Source organism: Alexandromys fortis, unplaced genomic scaffold (assembly GCF_014885135.2).
Source record: "Alexandromys fortis isolate MF-2015 unplaced genomic scaffold, M_Fortis_MF-2015_v1.1 scaffold_31, whole genome shotgun sequence".
NCBI classification, from domain to species: Eukaryota; Metazoa; Chordata; class Mammalia; order Rodentia; family Cricetidae; genus Alexandromys; species Alexandromys fortis.
Window position 1 is genome coordinate 15,166,838 of NW_026067974.1, and position 26,107 is coordinate 15,192,944.

The 26,107-nt window shown below is 49.9% G+C and overlaps 3 protein-coding genes across 4 annotated transcripts in view; all 3 read right to left on the reverse strand.

Annotated features, from left to right (window-relative positions):
• Positions 1 to 12: 12 nt before the first annotated feature.
• Positions 13 to 3,958, reverse strand: LOC126510348 (spermatogenesis-associated protein 21; the record flags this gene model as incomplete). Its single annotated transcript, XM_050156881.1, has 9 exons — positions 13 to 170; positions 396 to 554; positions 730 to 908; positions 1,159 to 1,279; positions 1,373 to 1,444; positions 1,844 to 1,987; positions 3,304 to 3,350; positions 3,465 to 3,689; positions 3,909 to 3,958. Coding segments are annotated over 9 exons (1,155 nt in total), but the record flags the coding sequence as incomplete, so codon positions are not given.
• A 5,447-nt stretch (positions 3,959 to 9,405) lies between these two features.
• Positions 9,406 to 12,521, reverse strand: Spata32 (spermatogenesis associated 32). Its single transcript, XM_050156882.1, has 6 exons — positions 12,515 to 12,521; positions 12,367 to 12,421; positions 11,120 to 11,177; positions 10,663 to 10,853; positions 10,009 to 10,617; positions 9,406 to 9,490 (listed from the first exon to the last, which is right to left on the reverse strand). The coding sequence occupies exons 1-6, from the start codon at positions 12,519 to 12,521 to the stop codon at positions 9,406 to 9,408; spliced, it is 1,005 nt and encodes a 334-aa protein (XP_050012839.1).
• Positions 12,522 to 23,059: 10,538 nt separating this feature from the next.
• Map3k14 (mitogen-activated protein kinase kinase kinase 14) overlaps positions 23,060 to 26,107 on the reverse strand; it is a 47,172-nt gene continuing 44,124 nt past the window's right edge. For both annotated transcript variants that reach the window (XM_050156997.1, XM_050156996.1), the window contains 2 exons: positions 24,832 to 24,932; positions 23,060 to 24,518 (listed from right to left, as the gene is read on the reverse strand). In XM_050156997.1, coding sequence (XP_050012954.1) covers positions 24,354 to 24,518; positions 24,832 to 24,932 — 266 coding nt within the window. In that variant the 3' untranslated portion in view covers positions 23,060 to 24,353. The remainder of the gene's footprint in view (positions 24,519 to 24,831; positions 24,933 to 26,107) is intronic.

Consider the following 26,107-nt stretch of genomic DNA (forward strand, 5'->3'; position numbering starts at 1 on the left):
TCAGCAAACGCTTTACTTGTACAAGCTCTTCATAGCACATCTCTGGAAACAGGCTGGCGAAGGGGAGGAGGGGTGCTTCTGCACTAGAGTTGGCGGAGAGAGAGCCAGCTTTGAGGGGCGCATTTGCTCCAGCGGCTGGCTCGCTAGCCCGGCGGGAGGACGGAGGGGACCTGTGCAAGATCCAGAGGGCAACTCGATAGAGACCCGGCGCATGCTCAGCAACAACTGGGTGCATCTCCTGCTGCCCCTGCAGTCCTCATTTCTTTTGGTTCAGTTCCCACTCTATGCCAGCCTCTGCTGCCTGCCAATCACGCCCCATCTGCTGTCCCGCCTCCGCCCCATCTGCCCTGTCCTTAGAGTCTCCTCGGACGATCTGGTCTGCGCTTGAGTTTCACCTTTGCTGAGTGGTCCCAGGTTGGGAGGGAGCTTGGGGCGGCCTGGTTGATGGGGCTTGGGGAAGCGAACGTCGGGGCCCGGGGCTCGGTTCGAGATCCTGCGTTCTGGTCGCTGGCGCCCGGTCAGGTTGGGAATCTGAGCGTAGGGGCTGCGCCCACCTGGGGAGGGGGATCCAGAGGAGGAAGAGGCGGGGACAGTACTGGGAGGGCCCCCCGCGGAAGCTGGTGGGGCTAGGCTGCGGATGACCTGGAGCATCCTTTCCACCTTCCGCGGGGTCCCCCCTCTGTTCCTCGGACCCCCAAGCCCCCCGCCCGCGGCCGGCTGAGGGCGCACCCGTTCTGTACAGTGTGTGCAGGGAGCGCGCCAGCTGGGTACTGGAGAGGCCGCTGAGGCGCGCCGCCTGGCAGAAGAAGGTGAGACCCGTGTGTGCACGCGCAGGCCGACCCTGGCCGCGCGCCCGGCTCTTACTGCATGTGCTCAGCCGCAGAGCCCGCTGCTTCTTTAAATAGTAGCTTGGAGGAGAAAAGTGGGACAGTGGGCTCAGACACCGCCTTTCGATCTCCTCTATCTTACATGTGGAGAAAGCAAGGAGGACCGGAAGCTACTTGTTTTTGGCTAAGGATGACCTGGGGCCCAGAAAATGGATCCAGAACTCAGGGCATTTTCGGGGGTAGTGGGGGCAGGAATATCAGGGGATTCTCTGCAAGGCCGGGCTCAGTTCTCAGAATGTTGAGTCTGGGAGCTAGGGGTGGCTGTGCCCACCTCATCACCTCCTGCCCTGATTTGGAGGGCACAAAGCCCTGTTTCAGTAGCTTGAACAGCACCTCGAGGAACAGGGTCTGCAGGCCCGGAGGCTCACAGACCCGACTGCTCTTCATTTGACCTGAGTACAACAAACACAGGCAGAGGTGAGGAGGGCTGTCCTCATTCAAGACGCACCCCCCCCCCAACACTGCCAATCACCTTAACCCCTCACCCATGTACTGAGCCAGGCGGTGATTGTCAGTGAGAACTCCCAGGAAGTCCTTGAAGCTTACGATTCCATCACCTGGGGAGACAAGAGGGTGCAGTGGGTACTTGCCCTTTGGGGAAGTTCGTCCTGTAGATAGGTTAGGAGTTTAAATACATGTTGAGCGTGATCACAACCCTCCCCGAAACCATTTATCTCTTTAAAATAGGTTTTAATAAAGTACTAACAAAACTTATTAGCATACTTCGGTAGAAGCCAAAGGGTTCTAGCAGGTGTGGAGAGAAACCGCTCTTGCTCCCGGGGAGATGAGGATTGACTCAGTAGCCATGTACAAAGGCTGGGAGATAGGGGTGCTTCCCGGAAGAGGGAATCTTAAAAAAGAACTGGTCCGGGACAAGGATTTTGTCGCTCTGGGTAGCATTCATCAGGCGGCTGCCCGGAGGTGGGCGAGCAGGGAGGCAGAGACGAGGCACCCACCGTCTAGGTCGGCCAGCCGCAGAGCCTCGCACATCTGCTGCGGGCCCAGCTGGATGCCCACGTTGCGCAGAGCCACCTTCATGCTGTGCATGTCTACGGTGCCCATTGGGCTGCAGCTGAACAGTTTGAAGATGTCCTGGAAGGCTGAGGGTGGAGAGAGGGGACTGTCACCCAGGCGAGGCCTCTGTGTGGCGGCCCTGCGACTGTGCTGGCTGGGTCTGGGGTTGAGACTCACTATTAGAGCATTCACTACAATGGACAGCAGCGACCTGGTGGCCTGCTGCGGGTTGGCTCTTAAGTTATTCTAGCCTTAGGTCCAAATCTTCTATTTGGGCATTTTCTTACAAAAAAGCATTTACGGCTCGTGTGTAGAGGCCAGAGAGAGGGCTCGGCAAGTAAGGGTGCTCGCTGTCAAACGTGACCACCTGAGTTTGATCCCCAGGACCCACATGATAAAGAGAACTGGTTGCCGTAAGTTGTCCTCTGTCCTCCACGTGACGCATGCACACGAGTAGAAAAATATTTTAAAAACTCACGTGGGACTAGAGATTTGGCAAAGTGGCTAAGAGCACATACTACTCTTACAGAGAGCCTGAGTTACTTGTTGGGTGGCTTACAGCTGCCTGTTAAGTCCAGGCCCAGGGGAATCTGGAGCCCCTTAGCTTCTGTGAACACTGCGCACCCCTCACACCTAAAATTAAAAATCTTTTTTTTTTTTTAAATTCACATTCAAGGTTACATGCCGGAGTCTGGCTCTGTGGCAGCGTGGGAGCTCCACTAGAGTGTGGCATATAAACAGACTCTTAGATTACCACTGTAGAAAATGATTCCTCTTTGATGGGTCCATGTCAACATCAGGTGTGACATCTGAGGACCACCTTATATCCTACGCCCGCCTCTCAGGCCAGCCCCTGCGAATTTTTCTTTTTTGCCCATTCCTATTTATTTATTTATTATGTATACAATATTCTGTCTGTATGCCTGAGGGCCAGAAGAGGGCGCCAGACCTCTTTTACAGATGGTTGTGAGCCACCATGTGGTTGCTGGGAATTGAACTCAGGACCTTTGGAAGAGCAGGCAATGCTCTTAACCACTGAGCGATCTCTCCAGCCCCCATTCCTCTTTTTTAAAACCCTGTCCCATCCATCCAGATATGTCTCTCCAACTATCTAAAATACATTTAGTTTTATTTTCCTTATTTTCTTCACAGACACAGACACAAAGATAGACAGAGACACAGACACACGGAGGCACAGATGCACAGACGGAGACACACACACACACTTCTGGGGCGCACCAGTGAGCCCTTGGGCTATAGAGAAGAAAGAAATCAGATTGGCATGGAGGAAGGGTTGCAAGGGTCATAAATATGCTAACCTCAGGGCAGGTAACTCCTTGCAATTCTGTCCTGAGCATCCCTCCATAATTGCCTCCCTACTTCTGGACCTACGGCCCCTTACCTGCCAGCTCCCGGGGTGTCAGGGGTGTCATGCTGTCATCGGTGGGACTGCGCCAGTTAAAGGAGTTAGACATGTGATACCTGCTTCAAGAGATTCCAGGGCCAAGCAGGCCTTGCCCCCACACCAGCACCCCAAGCCTGGCCTCCACTTCCTACCCTCACCTCTGAGACTTGGTATCCGGGCCTGACCAGTAGGAATTGCTAGCTTCGGGGTCCTTAAATTCCCTTGCCCTCGGTACGGTCTGATCCTCCTTTGTGGCCATGGCTGCTGCTAGCTCTGACTGGAGCGGCTGGCTTGTCTGCAGCTGCAGCCGCCCTTTCTGCACCCTGCCTGCCTGCTCCTCCAGTGTATCTCGTGTGAGGAGACTTCGAGGCTTCTGTGGAGACCTTGGAGACAGGGAGTAGGCAGAACAGCATGATCAACTGGAGGGCATAGACTCCAGGGGACCTAGGGGACAAGGGCTGTGGGTGAGCAGGTCCACCTCCCCCCCCCTCCCGGGATCCTCAGGCCCGGCTGAATCCACAGCTCTGTAGGGAGGGGCTTTCTGTCAGGCACAGGATGTGAACCCCCAACTCAGGACCCGGCTCCAGCCCAGTTTCCTGTACCTTCTCAGTGTCCATGGGGGTCTCCTGGTCTTCTGGCCTCTGCTGCCTGAAAGGCAGAGTCACAGGCTCTGAGCCTGCCTGGAGGTTGCCTCTGTGTTGGCTTTTGTCTTTCGAGGGCTGCCAACCCTTCACCACAGGCTGACTTTCTGCTGGAACGTTCCTTTAGCCTCCCCAAGTCTCTATCTCCCTCCAGGCACCTGAATTTGTGATTACGCTCTGAATCTGAATCAAGATGGCAGAGGCGAACCAGGAAAAGCAGGCCACAGAATCCCAAAGCCAGGTACGGGGGCCATGGGCTCCTGTCCAGTATAAACCCATTAACCACATTTTAAGTCATTCCACGAAACCTTAATATTTAAAAACCATAGAAATCAAACAATGCTTACTCTCAGATCACTAGTGAATGGAACTAGAAGCCAGCAGCAGAGAGCCAAAGATCTCTAAATACTTGGAGATTAAATAATTCAGTTCTAAACAACATATGGGGCCAGGTATAGTGATGTACACCCGTAATTTCAGAACTCTGGACGCTGGGCAAGAGGATTGTGAGTTTAAGGTTACCTTGACCTATATAATAAGATCTTGTCAAGAAAAGAAAGCACATTGATAAAACAAGACAATGCCAGGCATGGTGGGTGCATGTCAGTAATTCCAGCACTTGGGAAGCAAAAGCAGAAGGATCGGGGGTTCGAGGCCATCCTCAGCTCTATAGTGAGTTTGAAATCAGCCTGGGCAGTATGAGAACCTGTCTACAAACAAACAAACAACAAGCATGAATAAAAGAAGAAACCTCAAACTAAGCAAAAATAATAATTTAAAAAACCCAACTTATTTGAAATAGTGGGATGTAGCAAAAACTTCTTTGAGACGTTTGTGGTGTTAGGTGAATGTTTTAGAAAAGGAATGATCTAAAACCAATAATTAGAGTTTCTACTCCAAGAAACGAGAAAAAAAAGTGCATCTCACATCACAGGTAGAATTAAGGTAATAAAAACGTGAACAAAAATTAAGATCGAAAGCAGAAAAGTCAATAGCGAAAATAATAAATGCCAAAATCTTGTTCTTTGGAAGAGTAATAAGGTAGACAGGGCAGTAAAGGAACCTGCTGACGAGTTTGATGACCTCAGTTCAAAGGTCCCCAGGACCTACATGGAAGAAGATAACTGAGTCCTTCAAACTATCCTGACACAGACACATGGACACACACACACAGACACACACACAGACACACACACATATACACACACAGACACATACACACAGACACACCACACAGACACACACACATATACACACACATACACACACACACACACACACACACCACTACATAACTAAAAAGGTGGGAGGGCAAGATTAAAGGGCCATCACTAATGACCTCATGGATATTCGAAGCATAATAAAGGAATAGTATAAATGACTCTGTCTATAAGTTTGATAACCTTAATGAAGTAGACCAATTTCTTGAAAAACAGAAGCTGCCAAAAGTTACATGTGAAGAAATAATCTGAAGAAATAATGTGAAGAAATTATCTACTAAAGAAATCAAACCAATAATTGGCAGCCTTCCACAGGAGAGAAAGGCCCGTATAAATTCTCTGATGATTTTTTTAAATAAAATATTTATCAAAGGACCATCCCTTCTCTATGGTATCTTAACCCTGTGAGGCTGTTACCCTGCACCCCAAATAGAAAAAGACTTTTCCAGAAAACTACAATATTCCTCGAGAACATACACAGAAAAAAATCTCATTTTTAAACATCGTTTTAGCCACCAGGCATAGTGGCGCACACCTTTAATCCCAGCACTCAGGAGGCAGAGGCAGGTGGATCTCTGTGAGTTCCAGCCCAGACTGGTCTACAAAGTGAGTTTCAGGACAGCTAGGGCTACACAGTAAAACCCTGTCTCAAAGAAATAAAACAAAACAAACCAACCAAACAAACAATAACAAAAATTATTTTAGCCAGGTGTGATGACACATGATTTTTAATCCCAGCATTTGGGAAGCATAGGCAGGCAGATCACTGAGTGTTCCAGGCCAGCAGGGTTACATAGTGCGACATCATCTTTAAAAAATTGTCTTCAGGGGCTGGAGAGATGGCTCAGCGGTTAAGAGCATTGTCTGCTCTTCCAAAGGTTCTGAGTTCAATTCCCAGCAACCACATGGTGGCTCACAACCATCTGTAATGAGATCTGGTGCCCTCTTCTGGACTGCAGACATACACACAGACAGAATATTGTATACATAATAAATAAATAAATATTAAAAAATTGTCTTCAGGGGGCTGGAGAGATGGCTCAGAGATTAAGAGCACTGACTGCTCTTCCAGAGGTCCTGAGTTCAGTTCCAGACATCTGATCCCCTGGATCTGGAGATGCAGGTGGTTGTAAACTCTGGGTGCTGGGAACTGAACTCGGGTCCTCTGGGAGAGCAGGAAGTGCTAACTACCGAGCCATCTCCAGCACAGATGCGAAAATCTTTGACGAAATACAAGCAAGGTGAAGTCAACAATATATAAAAAGAATTGTACAATACCACACACGATAAATGTAATAAAATATTTAAATTAAGCATAGTGTGGTGGTGCATGCCTTTAATCTCAGTCCTCTCGAGGCAGAGGCAGGCAGAGCACTGTGAGTTCGGGGCCCACCTGGTCTACATAGCAAGTTCCAGGGCAGCCAGGGCTACACAGAGAAACCCGGTCTTAAAATTAAACAAAGAACAACCAACACTGAGTTGCCAACAGTGTGAAGAAAATTAGAAGCCAATTATAGACTCGGAGACACATTTAAAAGGACCGTTAACACCAAATAAACACACAACCTTTAAAACGCCACAATGAGGAAATTAATCACTCAATGAAAATGGACGAACGATGTGAGCAGACACCTTAACAAATCAAAGATGTACACCTGCAAGGGTATAAGATCTGTAGAGAACTGAACGGTAAAGCGAGACGCCACCAAATGAGGAAGATGAGGAGCATCGTGCTGGGGCTGCAAAGCGGCGAGTTACCCTGGAAGTCACTTCAACTTTCTTACTAATACTGAACACACCGTGATGTTTGGGTTGCGAGTCCAGCCTTTGGTAGCCATGCCAACCTCCCCAGCCCACGAGCACACCTTTACAACACTAGTAAGCAGCAACCACGGTCCTCGGCATTTATCCAGATGATTTTAAAACACAAAATCCACACAGCGATCCTTATGGCAACTTCCTAACTGCCTAAACGTGGAGTCCACCGAGATGTGTCTCGGTAGGTGGCCGGGAGAACAAACAGGTCCATCTAGATGACGGAATGTTATCGAGCGCTAAAAGGAAATGAACTGTCAAGCCGCGAAGAAAAGACTCGGAGGGGAGTTAGCTGCTTGCTTACGAAGGGAAAGAAGCCTGCTTGACAAGGCTGCGTGAGGTTCCGGTTCATTCTGGCGAAAGCAAAAGGGACCGGTGGGTGGCTGGAGGGGAGGGGAGGATGAGTGGGTGGAGCGCAGAGGGTATTCAGGACGGGCAAACTATTTTTATGGCTCTGCAATAGGACACGTGCCATATACGCGTCACAGAAAGTACCGCAAGAGGGAATGAAGCTCTCTGGGCTTTCGGTGATGCTGAGCCAGTGTGGGTCTGTGTAACCATGTGTCTCTGCTTCAGGATGTCCCTGTGCTCCAGGCTGAGGGGCTGGGGCAGGGGAGGAACACACAGGAACTGTCTGTGCTTGCCCCTTAGCCCAGGCTGGCCTTGAGTTTGCTAATTAGACAGAGACCTATGATATATCCCTGACTGGTTTGGAACTTGCTACGTAGACCAGGCTGTCCTTGAACTCACAGAGATCCTCCTGCCTCCACCTCCTAAGTGCTCGGATGAGAGGTGGATTGCCACCACCTCTGTTGAAAAAAAAAATAGAATTTACATTTAAAAACCCCACCCAAACGATAAACTCTAAAGGCAAATCCTAAGGACTGCATGACACTCTAGCTGGAAATCTTCCATTTCTCTCTGTCCCCACCCTCAATTGCGGCCCCTTTCCCTTCTGGCCTGCTTTCCTGCTGCCTAATCCCACTGCCCCACCCCTAGCTCCCCTCTCAGCCTCCTCCTAGGCTCCTGATGGGCTTCTCCTTCCCAGGAAGCCTGACCAGGGCTGGGCATGGTGGCATGCTTCTCTTATAACCCCAGCACTCTGAAGGCTAAGGCAGGCAGTTTTGCGAGTTCAAAGCCAGCCTATACAGCAGTACCCTGTCTCAAGAGGAAAAAGAAGCTGCATGGTGGTGCCTGCCTTTCATCCTAGCACCCAGGAGCCTGTCAGGGCTACAGAATGAGACCGGCTCAACAATGACAAGGACAACAAAAGCTGCTGTGGCAGTGTGAGCCTCTGCTGGGAATCCCAGTACTCAGGAGGTACAGAGAGAGGCTCCTTATGGATCTGAGGCAGTCCAGCTAGGGCAACTTAAACTCCGACGCACAGGACACAGAAACGAGGTGTGACGTGACTGGCTGCAATCCCGGCACTCAAGAGGCCATGGTAGAGAGACTGATACAGGGCTGAAGCTAGCTTGGGCTCCACAGAGTGAGATGCCCGCACCCTACCTCTCTATCTCATACACACAGCTGTCTATGGAGCAAGCTGGCCCCTTCTCTTTCTCTAAATCCACTTCACAGCCTTCTGACCATTGCCAAAAGTGGAAACTCCCTCATATTGCCTTTTTTCTGGGCCTGTGTCCAGGCACATGGTGTCTTATGCAAGTGTCTGGCTGGTGGTGTGTGGGAACTCCTCTGGGCTGCCATGTTGGGTATGTCATCAACGTGGGATCTCCCTACATCTGGAGTTAACCCTGGCTTGAGGCTGTGGCCTTCTAAAAGATCAGTCTATCAACCTCAGCTTTTCCCTCCTTCAAGCCAAACAACGTCCTCCCCAGGTCTCCTCACTGGCTACAGGAAGAACTCCTCGGATTTACTCTCATCTGATCAGCCCCACCTCCAGGGAGGCCCCTCCCCCCACACCTTCCCGCCCCCACGTCCCTGGATTTAGGCCTAAGAAACTGAAGCCGGGATGGAGTTTTGAGGTGGCCTAGTGGTCTGGTAGGTGGAAGAAAAGCAGAAACACTTCAGGGAGGAAGCAAAGTCTAGATGACTGGGCCGGAACTCTTAAGGGATGGGCGGGCTCACGGGAAACTTAAAAGTGGAGGTGCCATCCCTAAAAAAATCGCTTCCAGAATATAGCAGCCAGCTGTGCACAGTGGTTAGGAGGAGCTGGTCCTCCCAAACCTGAGCCAGAGCCCAGGCAGAATGGTATGTCCTTGCAATATCATCGCTCGAGAGACTGCGGTAGGCAGACCAAGTCTGGGCTACAGAAGGAGACACTGTCTCCAGAGTCCAAGGGATGAGGATATAGCCCAGGAGTAAGATGCTGGCCTAAGTATGCTCAGGGCCCTGGGTTTGATTCCAGCAGCTTAAAAAAGAGTCTTCAGCAGGGCCAGCACTGGAGGCTTTAATGCTTTTGTCTAATTTCTCTGGGGTGAAGGGGACGACAACTTAAAATGGATTTTCAGCAATAATGGATTCCCTTTCTTGGTTCCCGGCACCGAGCTGCAACACAAAAAAGACAGCGTCACTAGGGCCTTAGGGTCTGGGGGGGGGGAGTCCCCCGCTGCACCTGTGGGGCAGCTGGGGCTCTGTTCTATGTCTACATGTCATCAGAGGTCAAGGGTTCTGAAGCCCAGCTCCCTTACACTCACTCACGGAAGTGTCCTGCACCCTAGAGATGCGACCATTTTGCTCTCAGGAGACAGACGACACGAAACACACCTGTTTCCTGAGGCAATGTGGCCCTGCCCATTTTAAACCCCGGTTTCTGTGCTAGCCCTGGAGAGCTCACCCTCCATGGTCCCCAGGCCTCCTCTGGCCCTGGCTTTGCTAAGGCACTTCAGGTCACCGGAACCCTGTTCCTAGCAGCCTTTGTGAGGTCATTGGGTTTGCCCCTGTCCCCTGCCTCGGCCCCTCCCCTCCATTCCAGTATTGCACACCCCACCTGGCAATGTGATACCCTAGTCTATCCCCACCCACATGCTGGCCAGGGGGAAGGGCTGCAGGGCAGCGTCACTCACTCTTCTTTGGCTTCCTGAAGCTGGGGGGAGGGTGGTGCCTTGACAAACTTCACTTCCCCTTCGATGGTGGCCTTCTTGAACCCTGTCTTGCTAAAATCTAGGTAAGAGCAAGCTACGTTCCTGGTTTCTTGAGTCCAAGATTCGTGAGTCATCACGTCTTTGGATGATTTCTCTTGCGTCTCCAAGGATATCTGGGTAATCTGGGTAGCCTGGGCATACTGGATGGACTGGACCGGCTGGCAAAGCTCTGTAGACGTCTCCTGGGACTTCTCAGATGTACTTTTGATCATATTTTCTAGATTAGGCAAGTCCCTGCTGCTGGAGGAGGCTACGGCAAGGGAGGATGCAAAGTTGATCAGATCTGCCAGGCCAATGGCTGAGGGCAGGGTAGTGCAGGATACCCGGGGACTTGACGGCAGTGGGGCACAGTCTGGGAGAACCTGGGGAATGCAGACAGACTTCTTTTCCTGCGGGCTCTTGCGATGTTTCTCTAAGGCCCGCTGGAGGCTGTGCTCTGACGCCTGGATGAGCTTGTTCGCCCAGAAGAGGTGTTTGGAGGTCTGCACGCAGATGGAGCGGAACTGGGTGGAGCATATCTGCTCATCCTCCCTGTTGCTCGAGTTTGCGATGAAGCTCCAGGGCCTGGATGACAGCTCTTCCTCATAGGGCTTGAGGGATTCAATCCTGGAGCCCTCCTGCTCCGGGCTTTCAGTGAAATACTCCCCTTCGGTCTCAGGCGTGGGCTTAGAGGGTACCACTGGTGCCATCTCCTCCAGCTGTGGCACTGGGCCCGGGTCTGGGTGCCCTTTGAGTAGTGTCTCCTTCTTGGGCAGTTCTGCTTTCTGCTGAAAGGTTTCAAATGGAAGTTGAGGAGCTGGACACCCTTCCCCCCAGGACTCCCCCCCCCAAGCCCCTGTCCTGATCCTGTGTGGCACACTACCAACCCCTTACCTCCACTTGCTTCTCGGAGACCTCCCTGGGCCAGAGAAGCAAGGTCAGAGACGATATGGTGAAGGCGTGTGTGGGGCCCCGTACTACAGTCCCAGAAGGGACAAGCATCAAGACCCTGCCGTCTTGCCTGTGACCTCTGCATAAAGTGTGGCACTCTTACCTCTGTTTCTTCGTCCTCCTCTTCTTTATGGCTGTGGGGCTGGTGGTGATAGTCATTCCTGAAGCATAAGGGATCCAAATGGGTGACAGAGACCCCACGGATCCTCTAGGGCCTCAAAGCTCTGGCTTTGTACACGGGTGGGTAAGAAGACCCCTGCGCTACTCCCCACTGTCCCTGCTCCATTGGGAGCTCTGAAGTGTCATATTCTTTGTGCATGTGTGCGTGTGCATGTGTGTGTGATGTATGCACGCACACATACAAATGTGGAGGCTAGAGGTTGATCTCGCGTGTCTACCGTAGCTATTTTCCGTCTCATTTTTTGGAGACAGGATCTCTCTCTGAACGCAGAGCTCACTGATTTGCTAGATGGGCTGGCCAGTGAACCCCTGGAATTTTCCTGCTTCCATCTCCCAGCTCTGGGGTTTCAGTGTTCGTATGTTCAGCTTTTCCCCTGGCTGTGGGATATCTGAACTCGGGCCCTGGACACTTCACCCCCTAACATGGTGGTACTCTTAAGACTCTCCAAACTTCAGAAGCTCTGAAGAGCTTGCCAATACCACTCTTCTACTCCATCTGGTTGGAGGAGGGGCCTGGGAATCTTCATTCTTTTTTTGGTGGGGGTGGTCTGGGGACAGGGTTTCTCTGTCTCTGGAACTCACTGTGTAGACCAGGTTGGCCTCAAACTCACAGAGATCTCCCTGCGGGATTAAATCTGAGTGCCGGGATTGAAGGTGTGCGCCACCACCGCCCTGCTGGGAATCTTCATTTTAGTTAAGGGCTCTGGGTGAACCAGGGTGCTCTGAAAACGGCTCCCTACACAGGGAGAGGCCCCTTACTCACCTGCCCCACTCCCAGTGGGTAGATGTGAGAACCCATGGAGACTGGGGGAAGTGCAGGGCCCCTTCACTTCTTCTCAGCCCCTACTCCTTCCTAGTGCTCCACCTTGAAACTCCTGTTCCCTCCGCAGGCACCTGTCTTTTCCTACCTTGGACAGCTCCGTCTGCCCCCACCAAGGCAGCCTTGCCTCTAAGTCCTCCACCCTAGCCCTCTGCCAGGTTTGGAGGCTGGAGGCAGAGATGGGATCACAGGCAACCCTAGCCTTCAGCCTGGACTCTGCTCCTGAGGAGGTTTGGAAAGGAGCTACAAAGGGGAGATGCTAGTTGGGTGGGAGTGTGTGGTGTTGGGGAAAGGTCCGGGAGCCTGGGCTTTTAGGGGAAGGCCCCATGCTGATAGGGACTGGTCCTCACGTTTTCTCCACGATGTCCACAGCACTCTTGCCACAGCAGGGAAATGCATTGACTCCTGGCCCAGAAGAAAAGCAAAGGACAGTCAGCATCAGGGTGGGGGATGATCCCGGAGCTGGTGCCAAGTGCTCCTGCCCCCCTTCCAGCCCACCCGACATTATCGCTCCCACCTTACACTTTCCCTCACCACCCTGTCTTCTGTGTCTGCTACGCTCCACTTGCCATCTTGGCCTTGTCCCGGCTCTTGGATCTATCCCCTGCCTCTACAAGCATGGGTGCTGATAACACTCCATCTCATGGTTGCCAAGGAAAGCATCAGCGGGCACTCCTTGTCCAGGCTTCCCATGGCTGGTGGTTGTTAAATGAAGGACTTGAATTCAGGCTTAAGAACTAGCTCTGTTTTCTGCTCTGCCATCCTCCACAGGAACCCATCACAACCGTGAAGAACTCTCCCACCCCACTCTGTCCGTTCTTCCTCTCTGCTGCTTCCAAGCTCTCTTTGGTCCCCCGTCACTGATCCAGGCCAAGGCCTCCACTCAGAGTACTTGGTCCGAGGTCATGCTAGCTCCGCACTGCTGTGTGAAGAGCTTGAATCACTCCTTGGAAGTCCTAGGAAGCTGAGTCTCTGGGGGCGTCTTGGAGCCAGGGGATAGCCAGAAGCTATCTAATACAGAAGCCACCCTCGTTCCCTAGAAGTGGGGCACCAGGCTTTCTCAGCCTCTGCTCCCCTGGTAGTGATAAGCATTGGTGGGGGGGATCATGGCTTCGGTGCATTATGCAAAATGGGTTCCCATGAGCCTAGGGTGGAGCAGGAAACGATTATGTTGCTCCCAGGATTGCATCAGAATCATGAGAATCAGCTGTGGCTTCTTCCTAGGGATGGAAGGGGTGGCTTTTGCATGACTGGTCCTAGGCATTAGGATTCAGATGGGGATCGTAGGTCAGCTGTGTGGGGAGGCTCTCAGAGAAGCACCATAGACAGGAACTCCAAGGCCAGATCTGCCTCCTTGACCCAACATGTCTATCTGGCTTCCTTTAGCTTCAGCTCCATCTGGCCCTGAGCAGGACTCTTTCCTGCCCAACCACAGAGCCTCCCTTGGTCACTTTGCATTTTTTCTGGACATCTGATTACCACACAACTTCAGTCCCTTCCATAAACTGCAGCTGGGTATGGGCAGAAGAATTACAATTTCTTTTTCATTTTTTCTTTTTTCTTTTGGTTTTTCAAGACAGGGTTTCTCTGTGGCTTTGGAGCCTCTCCTGGAACTAGCTCTTAGAGACCAGGCTGGCCTTGAACTCACAGAGATTTGCCTGCTTCTGCCTCCCGAGTGTTGGGGTTAAAGGCATGTGCCACCACTGCCCGGCTGCCCGGCGAATTACAGTTTTGTAAGCCACACAACAGCATGGGGTCTGGCAGACAAAGTTTGACGTTGACTCAGTTTGGGACTTCTGTGTCTGATTTAGGAGCGTTCTGATAGAAAAGCCAAGTGACAATCTGTGATATATGAGGTGTTTCCCATGCCCAGTTGTTGCTAATATTCTAGAAATACTGTCTCAGGTCCTAAGGGTGCACTGGAAAGCCATGCGTTCTGACAGCTTTTTTAGAGAGCTCATGAACTTTGTACATCAAGATGAATGTGTGTGAATCCAGACCACTCTGTCTCTTCCTTCCGTGTCTGGTGTCTCCTTGTCCTTTCTTCCCCTTTATATAATTATATAGTGGGGATGACCACTATATAATTGTGGAACGAGGACAGACAGCCTTGCTTCATTCCCGTGTACTCGTGGGGAACACCCAGGGCTCCATCTTTATGATGCTGCTTGTGGTTTTCTTCATAGATGCCTTTTATCACATTGAAGTTTTCTTTCCTCCTTTGTTCAGCTCATTTTTAGAAATAGTTATTATTATCATGATTGCTGTTATCATTTAAGACAGGGTCTCACCATTTAAGACCAGGCTGGCCTTGAACTCACAACAATTTGCTTTCCTCTGCCTCCTGAATGCTGGGATTAAAGGCGTTCATCACTACACCTGGCTGCCTATCATCATCTTCCTCCTCCTCCTTTTCCTTCTGCTTCATCATCATTCTGAGACAGTGTCTCACTATATAGACCAGCCAGCCTGGCCTCAAACTCAGAGATCAGCCTACCTCTGCCTCCTGATATTGGGATTATAAGTATATACCATCATTCCTGGTCAATTTTTTAAATGATTTATTTAACTTTATTATGTTCGTTGGTGTGAAGGTGTCAGATCTCGTGGAACTGCATTTTCAGACAGTGAAAGGTGTGAGCTGCCATGTGGGTGCTGGGAATCGAACCCGGGTCCTCTGAAAGAGCAGTCAGTGCTCTTAACCACTGGGCCATCTCTCCAGCCCTCCTGGTCAATTTTTTAAAAAATAATTTTAACTTTATTTTATGTGCACTGGTGTGAATGTACCAGATCCCCAGGAACTGGAGTTACAGACAACTGTGAGCTGCCATATGGGTGCTGGGAATTGAACCCAGGTCCTCTGGAAGCGCAGCTAGTGCTCTTAATTGCTGAGCCATCTCCAGCACTCACTCCTGTTTTTTTTCTTTTAAAAGACTTTTAAAATATCTTATTTTAATAATTATATATGTGTATGCCACTTGAGAACAGATTCACTTAGAGGTCAGAGGTGTATGATCCCTGGGAGATGCATTTATATACAGGAGATTGTCAGTCAACAGATGTGGGTGCTGGGAGTTGAACCAGGATTCTCTACAAGGGCAGTGTGTGCTCTTAACTGAAGAGCCATCTCTCCAACCTCCAGTTGTTACTTCAGACAGGGTCTCTCTATGTAGCCTTGACTGACCTGGAACTTTTTATGGAGACCAAGTTTGCCTTAAACTCATAGACCCACCTGCCTCTGCCCCAACCCCAAGTTTCAGGATTAAAGACATGTACTTCCATGCTTGACTTATCAAGACGTTTTGTCAAGAGCGTGATATTTTTTGTAGATCTTCTTTCTGAGACAGGGTTTCTCTGTGTAGCCCTACTACCTTGGAACTAGCTCTGTAGACCAGGCAGGCCTTGAACTCGGAGATCTCCTGCCTCTGCCTCCCGAATGCTGAGATTAAAGGTGTGCACCACCAATATCTGGCTAAATATTTATTTTTAAAACTATTTTTTAATTTTGTGTATGCATGTATGCTATGCAAAGGTATGTGTGTGTAACTGCAGATGCCAGTGGGAGCCAGAAGAGGGCGCACTGGATTCCTTTGGAGCTGGAGTTGTACATGGTTGTGCGCTTTCTGACTAGATGCTGGGATGTGAACTTGGGTCTTCCACAAGAGCAGCAAGTGCTCTTAACGGCAGAACTGCCTCTCTAGCCCCTCTCTTCCTTCTCTTTCCTGCCTCTGACAGCATCTAATGTAGCCCAAGTGTATTCAAAACTCCCTATGTGACTAAAGCTGTCCTTGGACTCTTGATCTTCTTGTCTCTCTGTCCCTGAGTGCTGGGACTATAGGTCACACTTGGACATTACACTAGTTTTCCTTCACGTATTTTGAAGTGCTGAAAGGGAACACAATCCTTTAGGATAGTTATTTGTTCTTTTGTTTTGCAGCCCTGGCGATGGAACTCAGAGCCTTGCGTATACTAGGCAAAAATTTCACTTTCTAGCCCTAGATAGTCCTTTTAAAATGATAATAGTATTGCTACTATTTTGGTTTCCTATATATACACATGTAATTTGTTTATAGTTTATTTGTTTATCGAGACAGAGTTTAATGTTTCCCTGGCTGGCTTTAAATGAGCTGTGTACTTGAGGATGACCTGAAATTTCTGGTCTCTGCTTCTAATACGTTGCTGGGATGGCAGGCAGGGGCTACCACACCTGACTTAGGTTTGGAACTCAGGAACTCAGATCCAAGCTTTTGTGAATGCCAGGCAAGCACCCAACTGCTGGGCTACCCCCCATCCCCTAGTAGTACAGTTTTTTTTTGTTTTTTTTTGGATTTTCGAGACAGGGTTTCTCCGAGGCTTTGGTTCCTGTCCTGGAACTAGCTCTTCTAGACCAGGCTGGCCTCGAACTCCCAGAGATCCGCCTGCCTCTGCCTCCCGAGTGCTGGGATTAAAGGCATGCGCCACCACCACCCGGCTAGTACAGTTTCTTGAGACATGGTCTTTCTATGTAGCTTAGGCTAGCCTGGAAGTTACTGTGTTGCCCCGGCTTTCCTCAAACTTGTAGTCCTCTGGTCTCTGCCTTGTGACTGCAGGGATTGCAGGGATTGTGGATATACACAACCATGCCTGGCTTTACTTTTCTTAGCCTTTAAAAAAGTATTTCCTGCTGGGAGGTGGTGGTGCACAGGTCTTTAATCCCAGCACTTGAGAGGCAGAGCCAGCCTGGTCTACAGAAGGAGGTCCAGTACAGGCTCCAAAAAAAGCTACACAGAGAAACCCTGTCTCGAAAAACCAAAATAAATAAATAAATAGTATTTCCTTTTATAATTAGAAAACTAACATTTATTTGTTAATTACTATGCTGTGCGTGCGTGTGTGCGTGTGTGTGTGTGTGTGTGTGTGTGTGTGTGTGCGTGCTCATGTGCTTGAGCACATATGGAGGTCATAGGACATTCACAAGAATCAGTTTTCTTCTAGTTTGTGGTCCCAGGGATTGAACTCAGGCTGTCCGGCTTGGTGTCAAGCACCTTTACTGACTGCTTTTCCTAACTCTTGATAAGGAACCTCTTTATCACTGTGAATGATCTCCTTTATCTCTGCTGTTATTTGATTTGAAACCTGTTTTGATACTGATACCGCTTTTCGGCTTTCTTTTTGTAGTCTCACTTTCGTGCTCCTGGGGATTAGTGTTAGCGTGAGCTATCACTTCACTGTGAAGCTTTGTATTTTTCTGTTTAAAGTGAACTTTAAGAGGGCAGCGTTTAGTTGAGTCTTGTTTTTTCTTCTCTTTTTCCTGATACTGTGGATTGAGTCCAGAGTGTGCATCCCAGCAAGCTCTCCCTCAAAACATCTGTATCCCTTGACCAAGTATCATGCTTTCTGTCTACTTAGGTAATCTTTGCTATTTAGAAGTGACTTTGTGTGTGCGTGCTTGCGTGCGCGTGCATGAGTGTGTGTGTGTGTGTGAGAGTGTGTGTGTGCGTGTGTGTGTGTAGGGGGAGAATGAACCTAGGTTAATACTCTTGTCCCTGCTAAGCTCTTGCTTTAGAAGGGAGTTATGTGAGCTGGGTGGTGGTGGCGCACGCCTTTAATACCAGAAATTGGGAGGCAGAGGCAGGCGGGTCTTAGTGAGTTCGAGGCCAGCCTGGTCTACAAGAGCTAGTTCCAAGGTAGCCAGGTTTCACAGAGAAATGCTGTCTCGAAAAGCCAAAAATAAATAAATAAAAAAAGGTGGAAGCTATGTGACATCTGCCTTTTGTGTCTGAATGGATTGTTCTGTTATTTGTTTTCCATGTGTCACTCCGCTTTTTTTTTTTTTTTGGTTTTTCGAGACAGGGTTTCTCTGTGGTTTTGGAGCCTGTCCTGGCACTAGCTCTGTAGACCAGGCTGGTCTCGAACTCACAGAAATCCGCCTGCCTCTGCCTCCCGAGTGCTGGGATTAAAGGCGTGCGCCACCATCGCCCGGCTCACTCCGCTTTTTTTAAAAGAGAGTTTCAGCTCTCTCTCTCTCTCTTTTTTAAAGGATTTATTTATTTATTATGTATACAACATGCTACCTCCATGTATGCCCACATGCCAGAGGAGGGCGCCAGATCTCATTACAGATGGCTGTGAGCCACTATGTGGTTGCTGGGAATTGAACTCAGGACCTCTGGAAGAGCAGCCAGTGCTCTTAACCTCTGAGCCATCTCTCCACCCCCCACTCTGCTTTTTTAAATGTCCCCTTTAGATTATGTATCTGTATGATTCTCTTGTATTTTCAAAGCTATGACTCTGTCTTGTTAGTTTGATTGCTTTAAGACTTAGACTATGCATCTTTAACTTATCACAAGTCTGCCTTCAAGTGGTAACAGGATAATATGCTAATATGTCAGTCAGAGAGAATCCTCAACAGTGTGATGCCTTTTCCTCCTCATGACTGGGGGTATTCGAAATGGAACTTAAGAAATGAGGAGATGAGAGAGGCCTGGGATACTGCTCAGAGGTACAGCAGCTGATGGGCACTTGGGAGACTCCATGTTTAATCCAGAGAGAGAGAGAGATGGAGAGAGAGAGAGAATATGAGTATGAACTTGTAATGGTTAACTAAGCCCATGAACAACACACTGGAGAGTTCTTTTTGCTTCTAGAGTGTGGCAGGCAGAAGACTAGAGATGCGGTCTGATGGAATGCATGCAGAAACTGAGGAGGAAAATCACAGATCACAAGAAAGGGCAGTTCAGGGGGCTGGAGAGACGGCTCAAAGGTTAAGAGCACTGGCTCTGAATTGAGCTGGAAATGAACTGTCCTGAGTTTAATTCCCAGCAACCACATGGTGGCTCAGAGCCATTTCATAATGAGATCTGATGCCATGCAGGTATACGTGGAGACAGAAAGTTGCATACATAATAAATCTCTTTTTTTAAAGGGCATTTCAGAGATTTGAGGAATGAAGGAAGGGAGCCCAGGGTTGAAGGGTAAGGCATCAGAAGACGCTGAAATTCCCCCAGGTGTGCCTGGTTGCCACCCTTAAGTGACAATGGCCAGGCAGTAAAACCTACAGTTGAAGGTAAAACCTACAGTGAGCTTCTTAAATGGTTTCATTCTTCAATAGGGGCAACCTAGGGCTACCAAATATTTAACAAATCTGTCAATAAGCAGATGAAAAGGCAATCCCAGGACACCAAAGATAATCTCAGAAACATAAGAGTACTCAGAAGAGAAGCTGATCATTTTCAGAGATTCTAGGACAACACTAAACATATATAAAAAAATTAACAGGACTCTATGAAAAAGAATTAAAGAAGGAGAAAGCTTTCTGGGAAACAGCACTGGAAAACAATACTATTTCCAGAAAGTGGACCCCAAATTCCAAGCTTTAGTGAGAGAAGAGAATAAATATGGAGTCTGTTTTTTTTTTTTCATCCGTGTGCATGCATGTGTGCGTGTGTCCTACCTCTGGAGCTGTCCATATTGCTGTTTGGGACAGGCTCTCTCACGGGCTACTCAGGCCAGCCAGGATCCTCCTGTCTATCTTCTCAGCACTGAGGTTATAGGCACTACCACCACGTCTGTTTTCCATGGGTTCTGGGGACCGAACCCAGATCTTCATGCTTGCAAGATACTGATAGCTATCTTTCCACCCAGATCTGTTTATGAAATCTAGATCTGTTTATGAAATCCAGAGAGAACAAAGAAGTTGGGGAAGAAAAAAGTTAAAAATTCCCCTTAAATGAAGGGTCTCACTGGCTTGGAAAAGTTTTACGAATATTGGGCAGATTCAGTCTTGGAGCAATGTTTGCTTCGATGCTTACATCAGGTGCAACTGATTCACAAATTCATTTTTCATTTGTGTGTGTGTGTGTGTGTGTGTGTGTATGGATGCTGTGCATGTGAAAGCTGGAAGTTGGTGTGTTCATGTTTATGTGTGTGGGGGCATGTGTATGCATGTTTGCATGTGTGTAGGCATGTGTATGCATGTTTGCACGCATGTGTGTGTATATGCGTGTTTGTGTATCTGTGGGTGTTGTGTATGCATCTTTGCATGTGTTTATATGTGTCTGTGTGTATATGCATGTTTGCACGTGTGTGGGTGCTGTGCTTGTGAAAGCTGGAGCTTGGTATGAATATGTTTGTGTGTGTTGTATGTGCATGTTTGCACGCATGTGTGTGCATGTGTGTATGTGTTTGCGCATGTCTGTGAGTGTATGCATGTTTGCGCATGTGTGGGTGTTATGCTTGTGGAAGCTGGAGCTTGGTATGTGCATGTTTATGTGTGTGTGTATGTTGTGTATGCATGTTTGCGTGTGTGTGGGTGCTGGGCATGCGGAAGCTGGAGGCTGACTTTAGGAGTCATCCTCGGTGTTCTCCCACCTCATTCATCGAGGCAGGGTCTCACTGTGAAACTCAGAGCTCCCAGATGTGATTAGTCGGCCAGCTTTTTCTGGACATCTCCTGTCTCCACCTTTGGAGGCTCGGATTACAGGCTGGACCTCTCACCCACTTGGCATTTATGTGGGTTCCAGGTATCTAAACCCTGGTCCTCATACTTGCACAGTGGATGTTTTAACCACCATGCTAGCTTCCTGTCCCACAAATACTGTATTTATTATTATTATTATTGTTGTTGTTTTGAGACAGGGTTTCTCTGTGTAGCCTTGGCTATCCTGGAACTTACTCTGTAGACCAGGCCCAGGCTGGCCTTGAACTCACAGAGAACTTCTTTCCTGTCTCTGTCTCCCTGAGTGTTGGGATTAAAGGCATGCACCGCACCTCCAGGCTCACAAACTTTTAAAGGAAAACCCCAGCAATTTATAAGAGGAAGAAACTCATACAGGCAGCAGAGGCACTAATAATGGTTGGTTTTAAAATTTGGATCAGTTTTTTTACCTAGCATTTTTGTTGTTGTTGAGAAAAGTTAAAATGCTAGGCCTGGCCTGCAGCTGCTCCGAGACATGCCTGGGGACCACTGACTTTTTTTTTTTTTTTTTTTTTTTTTTTTTTAATCAGCGAATAAATTCTCCAGTGCGCTTGAGTCAGGTGTATTTATTTCTTTGATAAAGCTGATAAGGAAGGGCTGAAACCCAGCTGTTGGCCACTGTATTAGGGACTGAGGATAGAAGTGGACAGGCACTGTCTCTATGCCACGGTGCTTTCAAGCTTGTGACCATGTTTTTCCTGAAAGAGACCTTAAATCTCACAGTCTTTAAAACAGCACGCACCCGCACTCGTCAGAGCTCTCGGCTTCCCACTGCGATGACGTAAGACCTCAACAATTCTTGAGAGGTTTTCTAGACCTCACAGCTCTTCCGGTAGCTCCAAGCCCACCGTTCAGAGCACGTGGTTCCTGCTGACTCTCCCCCAGACCCTCTGCGGGTGGCGGCATTACTCGCTTTGGGTCTCTGGTCCTCTACAGTGTCTCATGCAAGGTGGATTCGGCGATCGCCTTTGCAAAGGTCTTAAATTCCCAACCCTTAGCTTTGCCAAATGTGTGCATTTGTACCCGCGAATGTGATCCCGTTGAACAAAATTCATTAAGACCCCGGACCGATCCAGCCCCCATTTTTTTCTGCACAGCGCGGGGCTGATGCAGTAATCAAAGGCACCCAGAGGGGCTTGGCTGGGGTCAGTTTTCCTTTTCACTCCCCAGGCCAAAACTCTGCGGCTTCACTCAGTTTCCCTTTCTCCGCCTTTACCCCCGCCATTTCTGGCGCCACCCACCACTCGGCCGCCCGTTCCCACCTGTCACTCCCATGCTGACGGAGGCTCTGTCCGGGAGGCGGGCCGCTGCCCCTCCGCCTCCAGTGCGCTCTTTGGTTAGCCAGGTGGAGAGGCGCTGGAGATGCTGGCGGGGCTGGCGCCTGTGATGCTGCGGCTTCTGTGACGTTTGGCCACGGATCTTACAGGCAGGAAACTTGAAGATTCATGCCAAGGATGTGGGTGGGAGCAGCCGAGGATGTTTAAGGGTTTGGAGGTGGAATAGCCAGGGCACTCAGACCTGGGGCAGCTGGCCACTCCGAAGCAGACCAGGTATGTGGACGGCACTCCTGGGTAAGGACAAGGCTTGGAACCTCAGCGGGCCACAAAGCCCCTGTATTTTTGAGGGTCTGGGATTCCTCCAAGGACAGCCAAATGTCTCTCTAAACTGTACATGTGTGCCGCACACACATCCATGTGCTGCTTGCCAGGGTGATCTCACAAGTTTTTACCATTACATTTATTATTTGTGTGTGTGAACACTTGCATGCCACGGCCAGTGTGCGGAGGGAGGTCAGAGGACAACTTTTGGGAATTGGTTGCCACCTTCCACCATGCAATTCCCGGGGATCAAATTCAGATTGGCAGGTTTACCCGGAATCACTTCAGCTAGCTTGAATCCGCCCCCCCCCAACTAGAACCAGTAACAGATCTTTACTTAATCCCAGCACTGGGGAGGTGGAAGGGGGAGTGGGGGGATCTCGGTGAGTTTGAGGTCAGCCTGGTCCACATAGTGAGTTCCAGGATGGTCAGGGCTATACAGTGAGACCCTGTCTCAAATCTATTAAGAAAACTGTTTTCATCTTGAGACAAAGTTCAATGTGGCCCAGGCTGGCCTCCAATTCTTCTTGTAGCCCAAGGCTGGATTACAGGTGTACACGGGCATAGTCAGCTCTTTCTAGGGACGGGAGTCAGATCAGACGCTGCTCCATGACTGAGGATCTCACGCTGGGAAAGTCATCACTATCCCATGCCAATGCTCTGATACTGGGCGAGTCCTCTGGCTGTCAGGCCTCAGGGGCAGGAGACTGTGGGTGATAGTGCTGGGGCGTGCAAGCCCCTCCCCTCTGGTGCTGGTGGGCTACCTGGTCTTTTAGAGGCTTCCTCCCCTCTGCCCAGGAGTTTGGCTAGGTACAAGAGATAGGGCAGCCCAGGGAACGGTAGGTGGAACAGCCACCTCAAGGGCTGATGCCAGTCGTTGCCTCCAACAATGGGGAGACTTGAAGGAATTTACCCCAACAGCTGTCAGGGTTGTGGAGTACAGCAAGCAGACAGGCAAAAGAGACACCACAGCCTACAAACAATCATCACCCCAAATTTTATTGCTTTATAGAACTCAGGCACACCCCAAATGCAGCGCCATGGCTGCGGTTCTTCACGGGCTGTGGCCAGAAGCAGCCTTGCGAATTGCTGGACAGGATCTATCTTGGCTGGCTGGGGGTGGGGGGATGAGCTTCTCCAGAGGAGAGGGGTCTCTGTGCCCCTCCCCACAATGATTCACAGTTAACTTAATGCTACATGAGTCCAAGCCTGACCAGGAAAAGCCTGGCTAGGGCAATGGGGGTGCGATGCTCATCTTAAATCTGAAGGTGGCTTGAGGCAGTCAAGCCTGTGTGGATGATGGGGCAAGAGAGTCCCTTCTCCATCCCCTGGCCTGCTTGTGCCCATGCAGAGCCAATGCTCTGCTGGAAGGCAGCCAGAAAAGTGCTTCGAGGTCATTAGAGTGCAAAGTGCTGCCGACAGTGTCTTGTCACCATGAAGCTGGAGTGCTGGGTATTGTCTATGTGCCTTGGCGGATGGCAAGTCCTGCATCTGTGGCTTTCTTTAGCATCTGTCATTTGAAGACCATTCCTGTCAGGTCTCACGTCATCCTGCAGTTCCACAGATGAGGGTCTAGGGTGCCAGCTAGCCAAAGGGCAGGCCTCAGTGAGGTCTGATGCTCCGAGGACAAGTGGTGCCCAGCAGCCACAAACCTGAGGCCTGAGACTCGCTTCTCTTTGATACCTTCTATGGTCCTTGGTTGAACAAGGAGCTCAACCCAGGACCTGGACTACAATAACGCAAAGGTGTGGTGCATTCTACCAAGGTGCTAGCATCCTTCCTGCCTGCTATGTCTCACACTAGTCAATGGCCAGGGAGGCCAGACAAGGGCTTGAAGGCTCCACGAGCCCCTGGGCAGGTACACTTGCAGCCTTGCCCTACATGAGGCAGGTGGGAACCCAGATCTACCTTCCTAGGTACTTATTCTTCTTGATCAGGTTAGAAGCTGCACCCCAACTGCTGGCAGGTGCTGACTGATCCGTGAGGGTCTCGTATGGAGCATCACAGAGAGCACTGGCTCTCCTCCTGGGGGATGAGACCCGTCTTCCTCCTTGTCTCCTCATGAGTGAAGGGTTTCTCCTGCCAGAGGCCAGCAGCACTCAGGAGGCAAATCCTGGGAGGCGCTTTACCTGCTCCAGTTGCTGCTGCAAGCCCTGGTCTCACTGCTAACCCAGGGGCTGGCAGATCTCCCTGAGCAGACTCAGCCAGCATCTCAGAGAACTGAGTACTGAGATTCAAAGGAAGCCTGCTGTGGGCAGAACGGAGCTGGTGGTGGAAGACAGGGCTACGGCTGGTTCTCCAGCTGTCCATGCTTGACCCTCCAGCTCCAGGTGAAGCTGCCGTCAAGGGCCAGGGTGCACCGCAGGTCGATGCCTGAGTCGGGCACCTCCATGTCATAGCGAACAGGTTGTCCATCTTTGGTCACCAAGCTGAAGGCTGTGGCTGGGATCTGTGGGGAGAGCAAAGCAGTCAGTGGTGGTGAGAACTCAGCTAGAGGGTAAAATGGATGGTCCCCAAACATGCTCGGGTACCTTCAGCCAAACAGGTGGCCCAGAGAGCCTTGCCTGTCCTTCACTCTGGAGGACTTGAAGAGTCCTTCCTAGCCCAACTGTAGGTTCAGAGACCCTCAACAGCCCCTCAACAGCCCCGGGACCTGGAGGACAGCTAAGGCATGGGCCCCTATCTTCCAGGGTGCCATTTCTATTTATTTGAAAGGCTTCCTCCTGGAGAACTCCGTCCCTAAGTGTGACCTGTGTCCGTACCTGGCTGCTGATGCCAGTTGCAATGTCTCCCACCTTGACCCGGTGGAATTCTCGGATGTGCAGGTGTTCACCATTGAGAGTCTGTATTTGAACCTTGACACCTAGAAGGCAAGGCTGACAGTGAGGGCAGAGCAGTGACTGGTCACCCAGAGAGCAGGGGCCCGGGACGGGCAGGGGCAACCTCTGGAGTCACGCTGCGTTCACAGAGTGGAGCAGTCGGCTGAGTTGGAGCAGCAGAGAGGACATTTAGGTTAAGGGGCCCTAATAATACTTCCCGGCCAGCAACGCCTGGAGTTTGGCCTGCCCCTTGCTAAGAGTTGAGGTCAACTTCCAGGGGTAAGTAATGCTCTCCTCTGGATGGACAGCAAAAAGGCACTGAAGACAAGGGCCCCCTCCCCCTGGCTGAGTTATTGGTTTATCACCATGTCTGTCTGTCTTTTTACTCTTCATAATTCCTTCATTTAGACCCCCCCCTTTGTTTAGTTTTTCAAGATAGGGTTTCACTATGTAGCTTTGGCTGTCCTGGAACTCACTCTGTAGATCAGGCTAGCCTTGAACTCACAGAGATCCGCTTGATTCTGCCTGGGGTTAAAGCATGTGCCACCACTGTCCAGCTATCTTCTTCCTCCTCCTCCTCCTCCTTTTTTTTTTTTTTTAAGTTCAGTCAACTGAGGCAGATGTGATGACATGTGGCCATTTTAAAGTCTTCTACAAACCCAAATAGCATAGACTAACTTCCTCTTTTAGTATATAACACACGCAGGGTAGGAGTCTGCTCAGTGGTGAAGCACTTGGCCAGCATGCACAAAGGCCCTGGGTTCAATCCTCAGCGACAGCAAAAACCATGAGGGGTTAATGTTAATTTTCCTAAAAGTGGCATTAATTGAATCTCTCGGCAAAGCCCTCTATTTGATGAGGGGTGGCAAGTGACTTTGTCATTTCCAAGTCCTTTTCAGTTAATATACTCCTGACTACTCCACATTTTTCTGTGAAAATGGATAAATAATATAATGAATTGTGTACAATTGTAGTTTCCTAGAACCCATTTTAAACCCTCTCAGGAGCCGGGTGGTAGTGGCGCACACCTTTAATCCCAGCACTCAGGAGGCAGAGGCAGGCAGATCTCTGTGAGTTTGAGGCCAGCCTGGTCTACAAGAGCTAGTTCCAGGACAGGCTCCAAAAGCCACAGAGAAACCCTGTATCGAAACAACCAAAAAAAAAACCCTCTCAGGAAAGGGGTACTGATGAGTTTTAAGATCCCAATCCCTGCTGCTTC

Coding starts and splice junctions, on each gene's coding strand:
- Spata32 (XM_050156882.1), bottom strand. Junction 11,178..12,366: donor GTGGACATCGTGGAGAAAAC/GTGAGGACCAGT, acceptor CTTATGCTTCAG/GAATGACTATCACCACCAGC. Junction 9,491..10,008: donor CTTCAGGAAGCCAAAGAAGA/GTGAGTGACGCT, acceptor TTTGTGTTGCAG/CTCGGTGCCGGGAACCAAGA.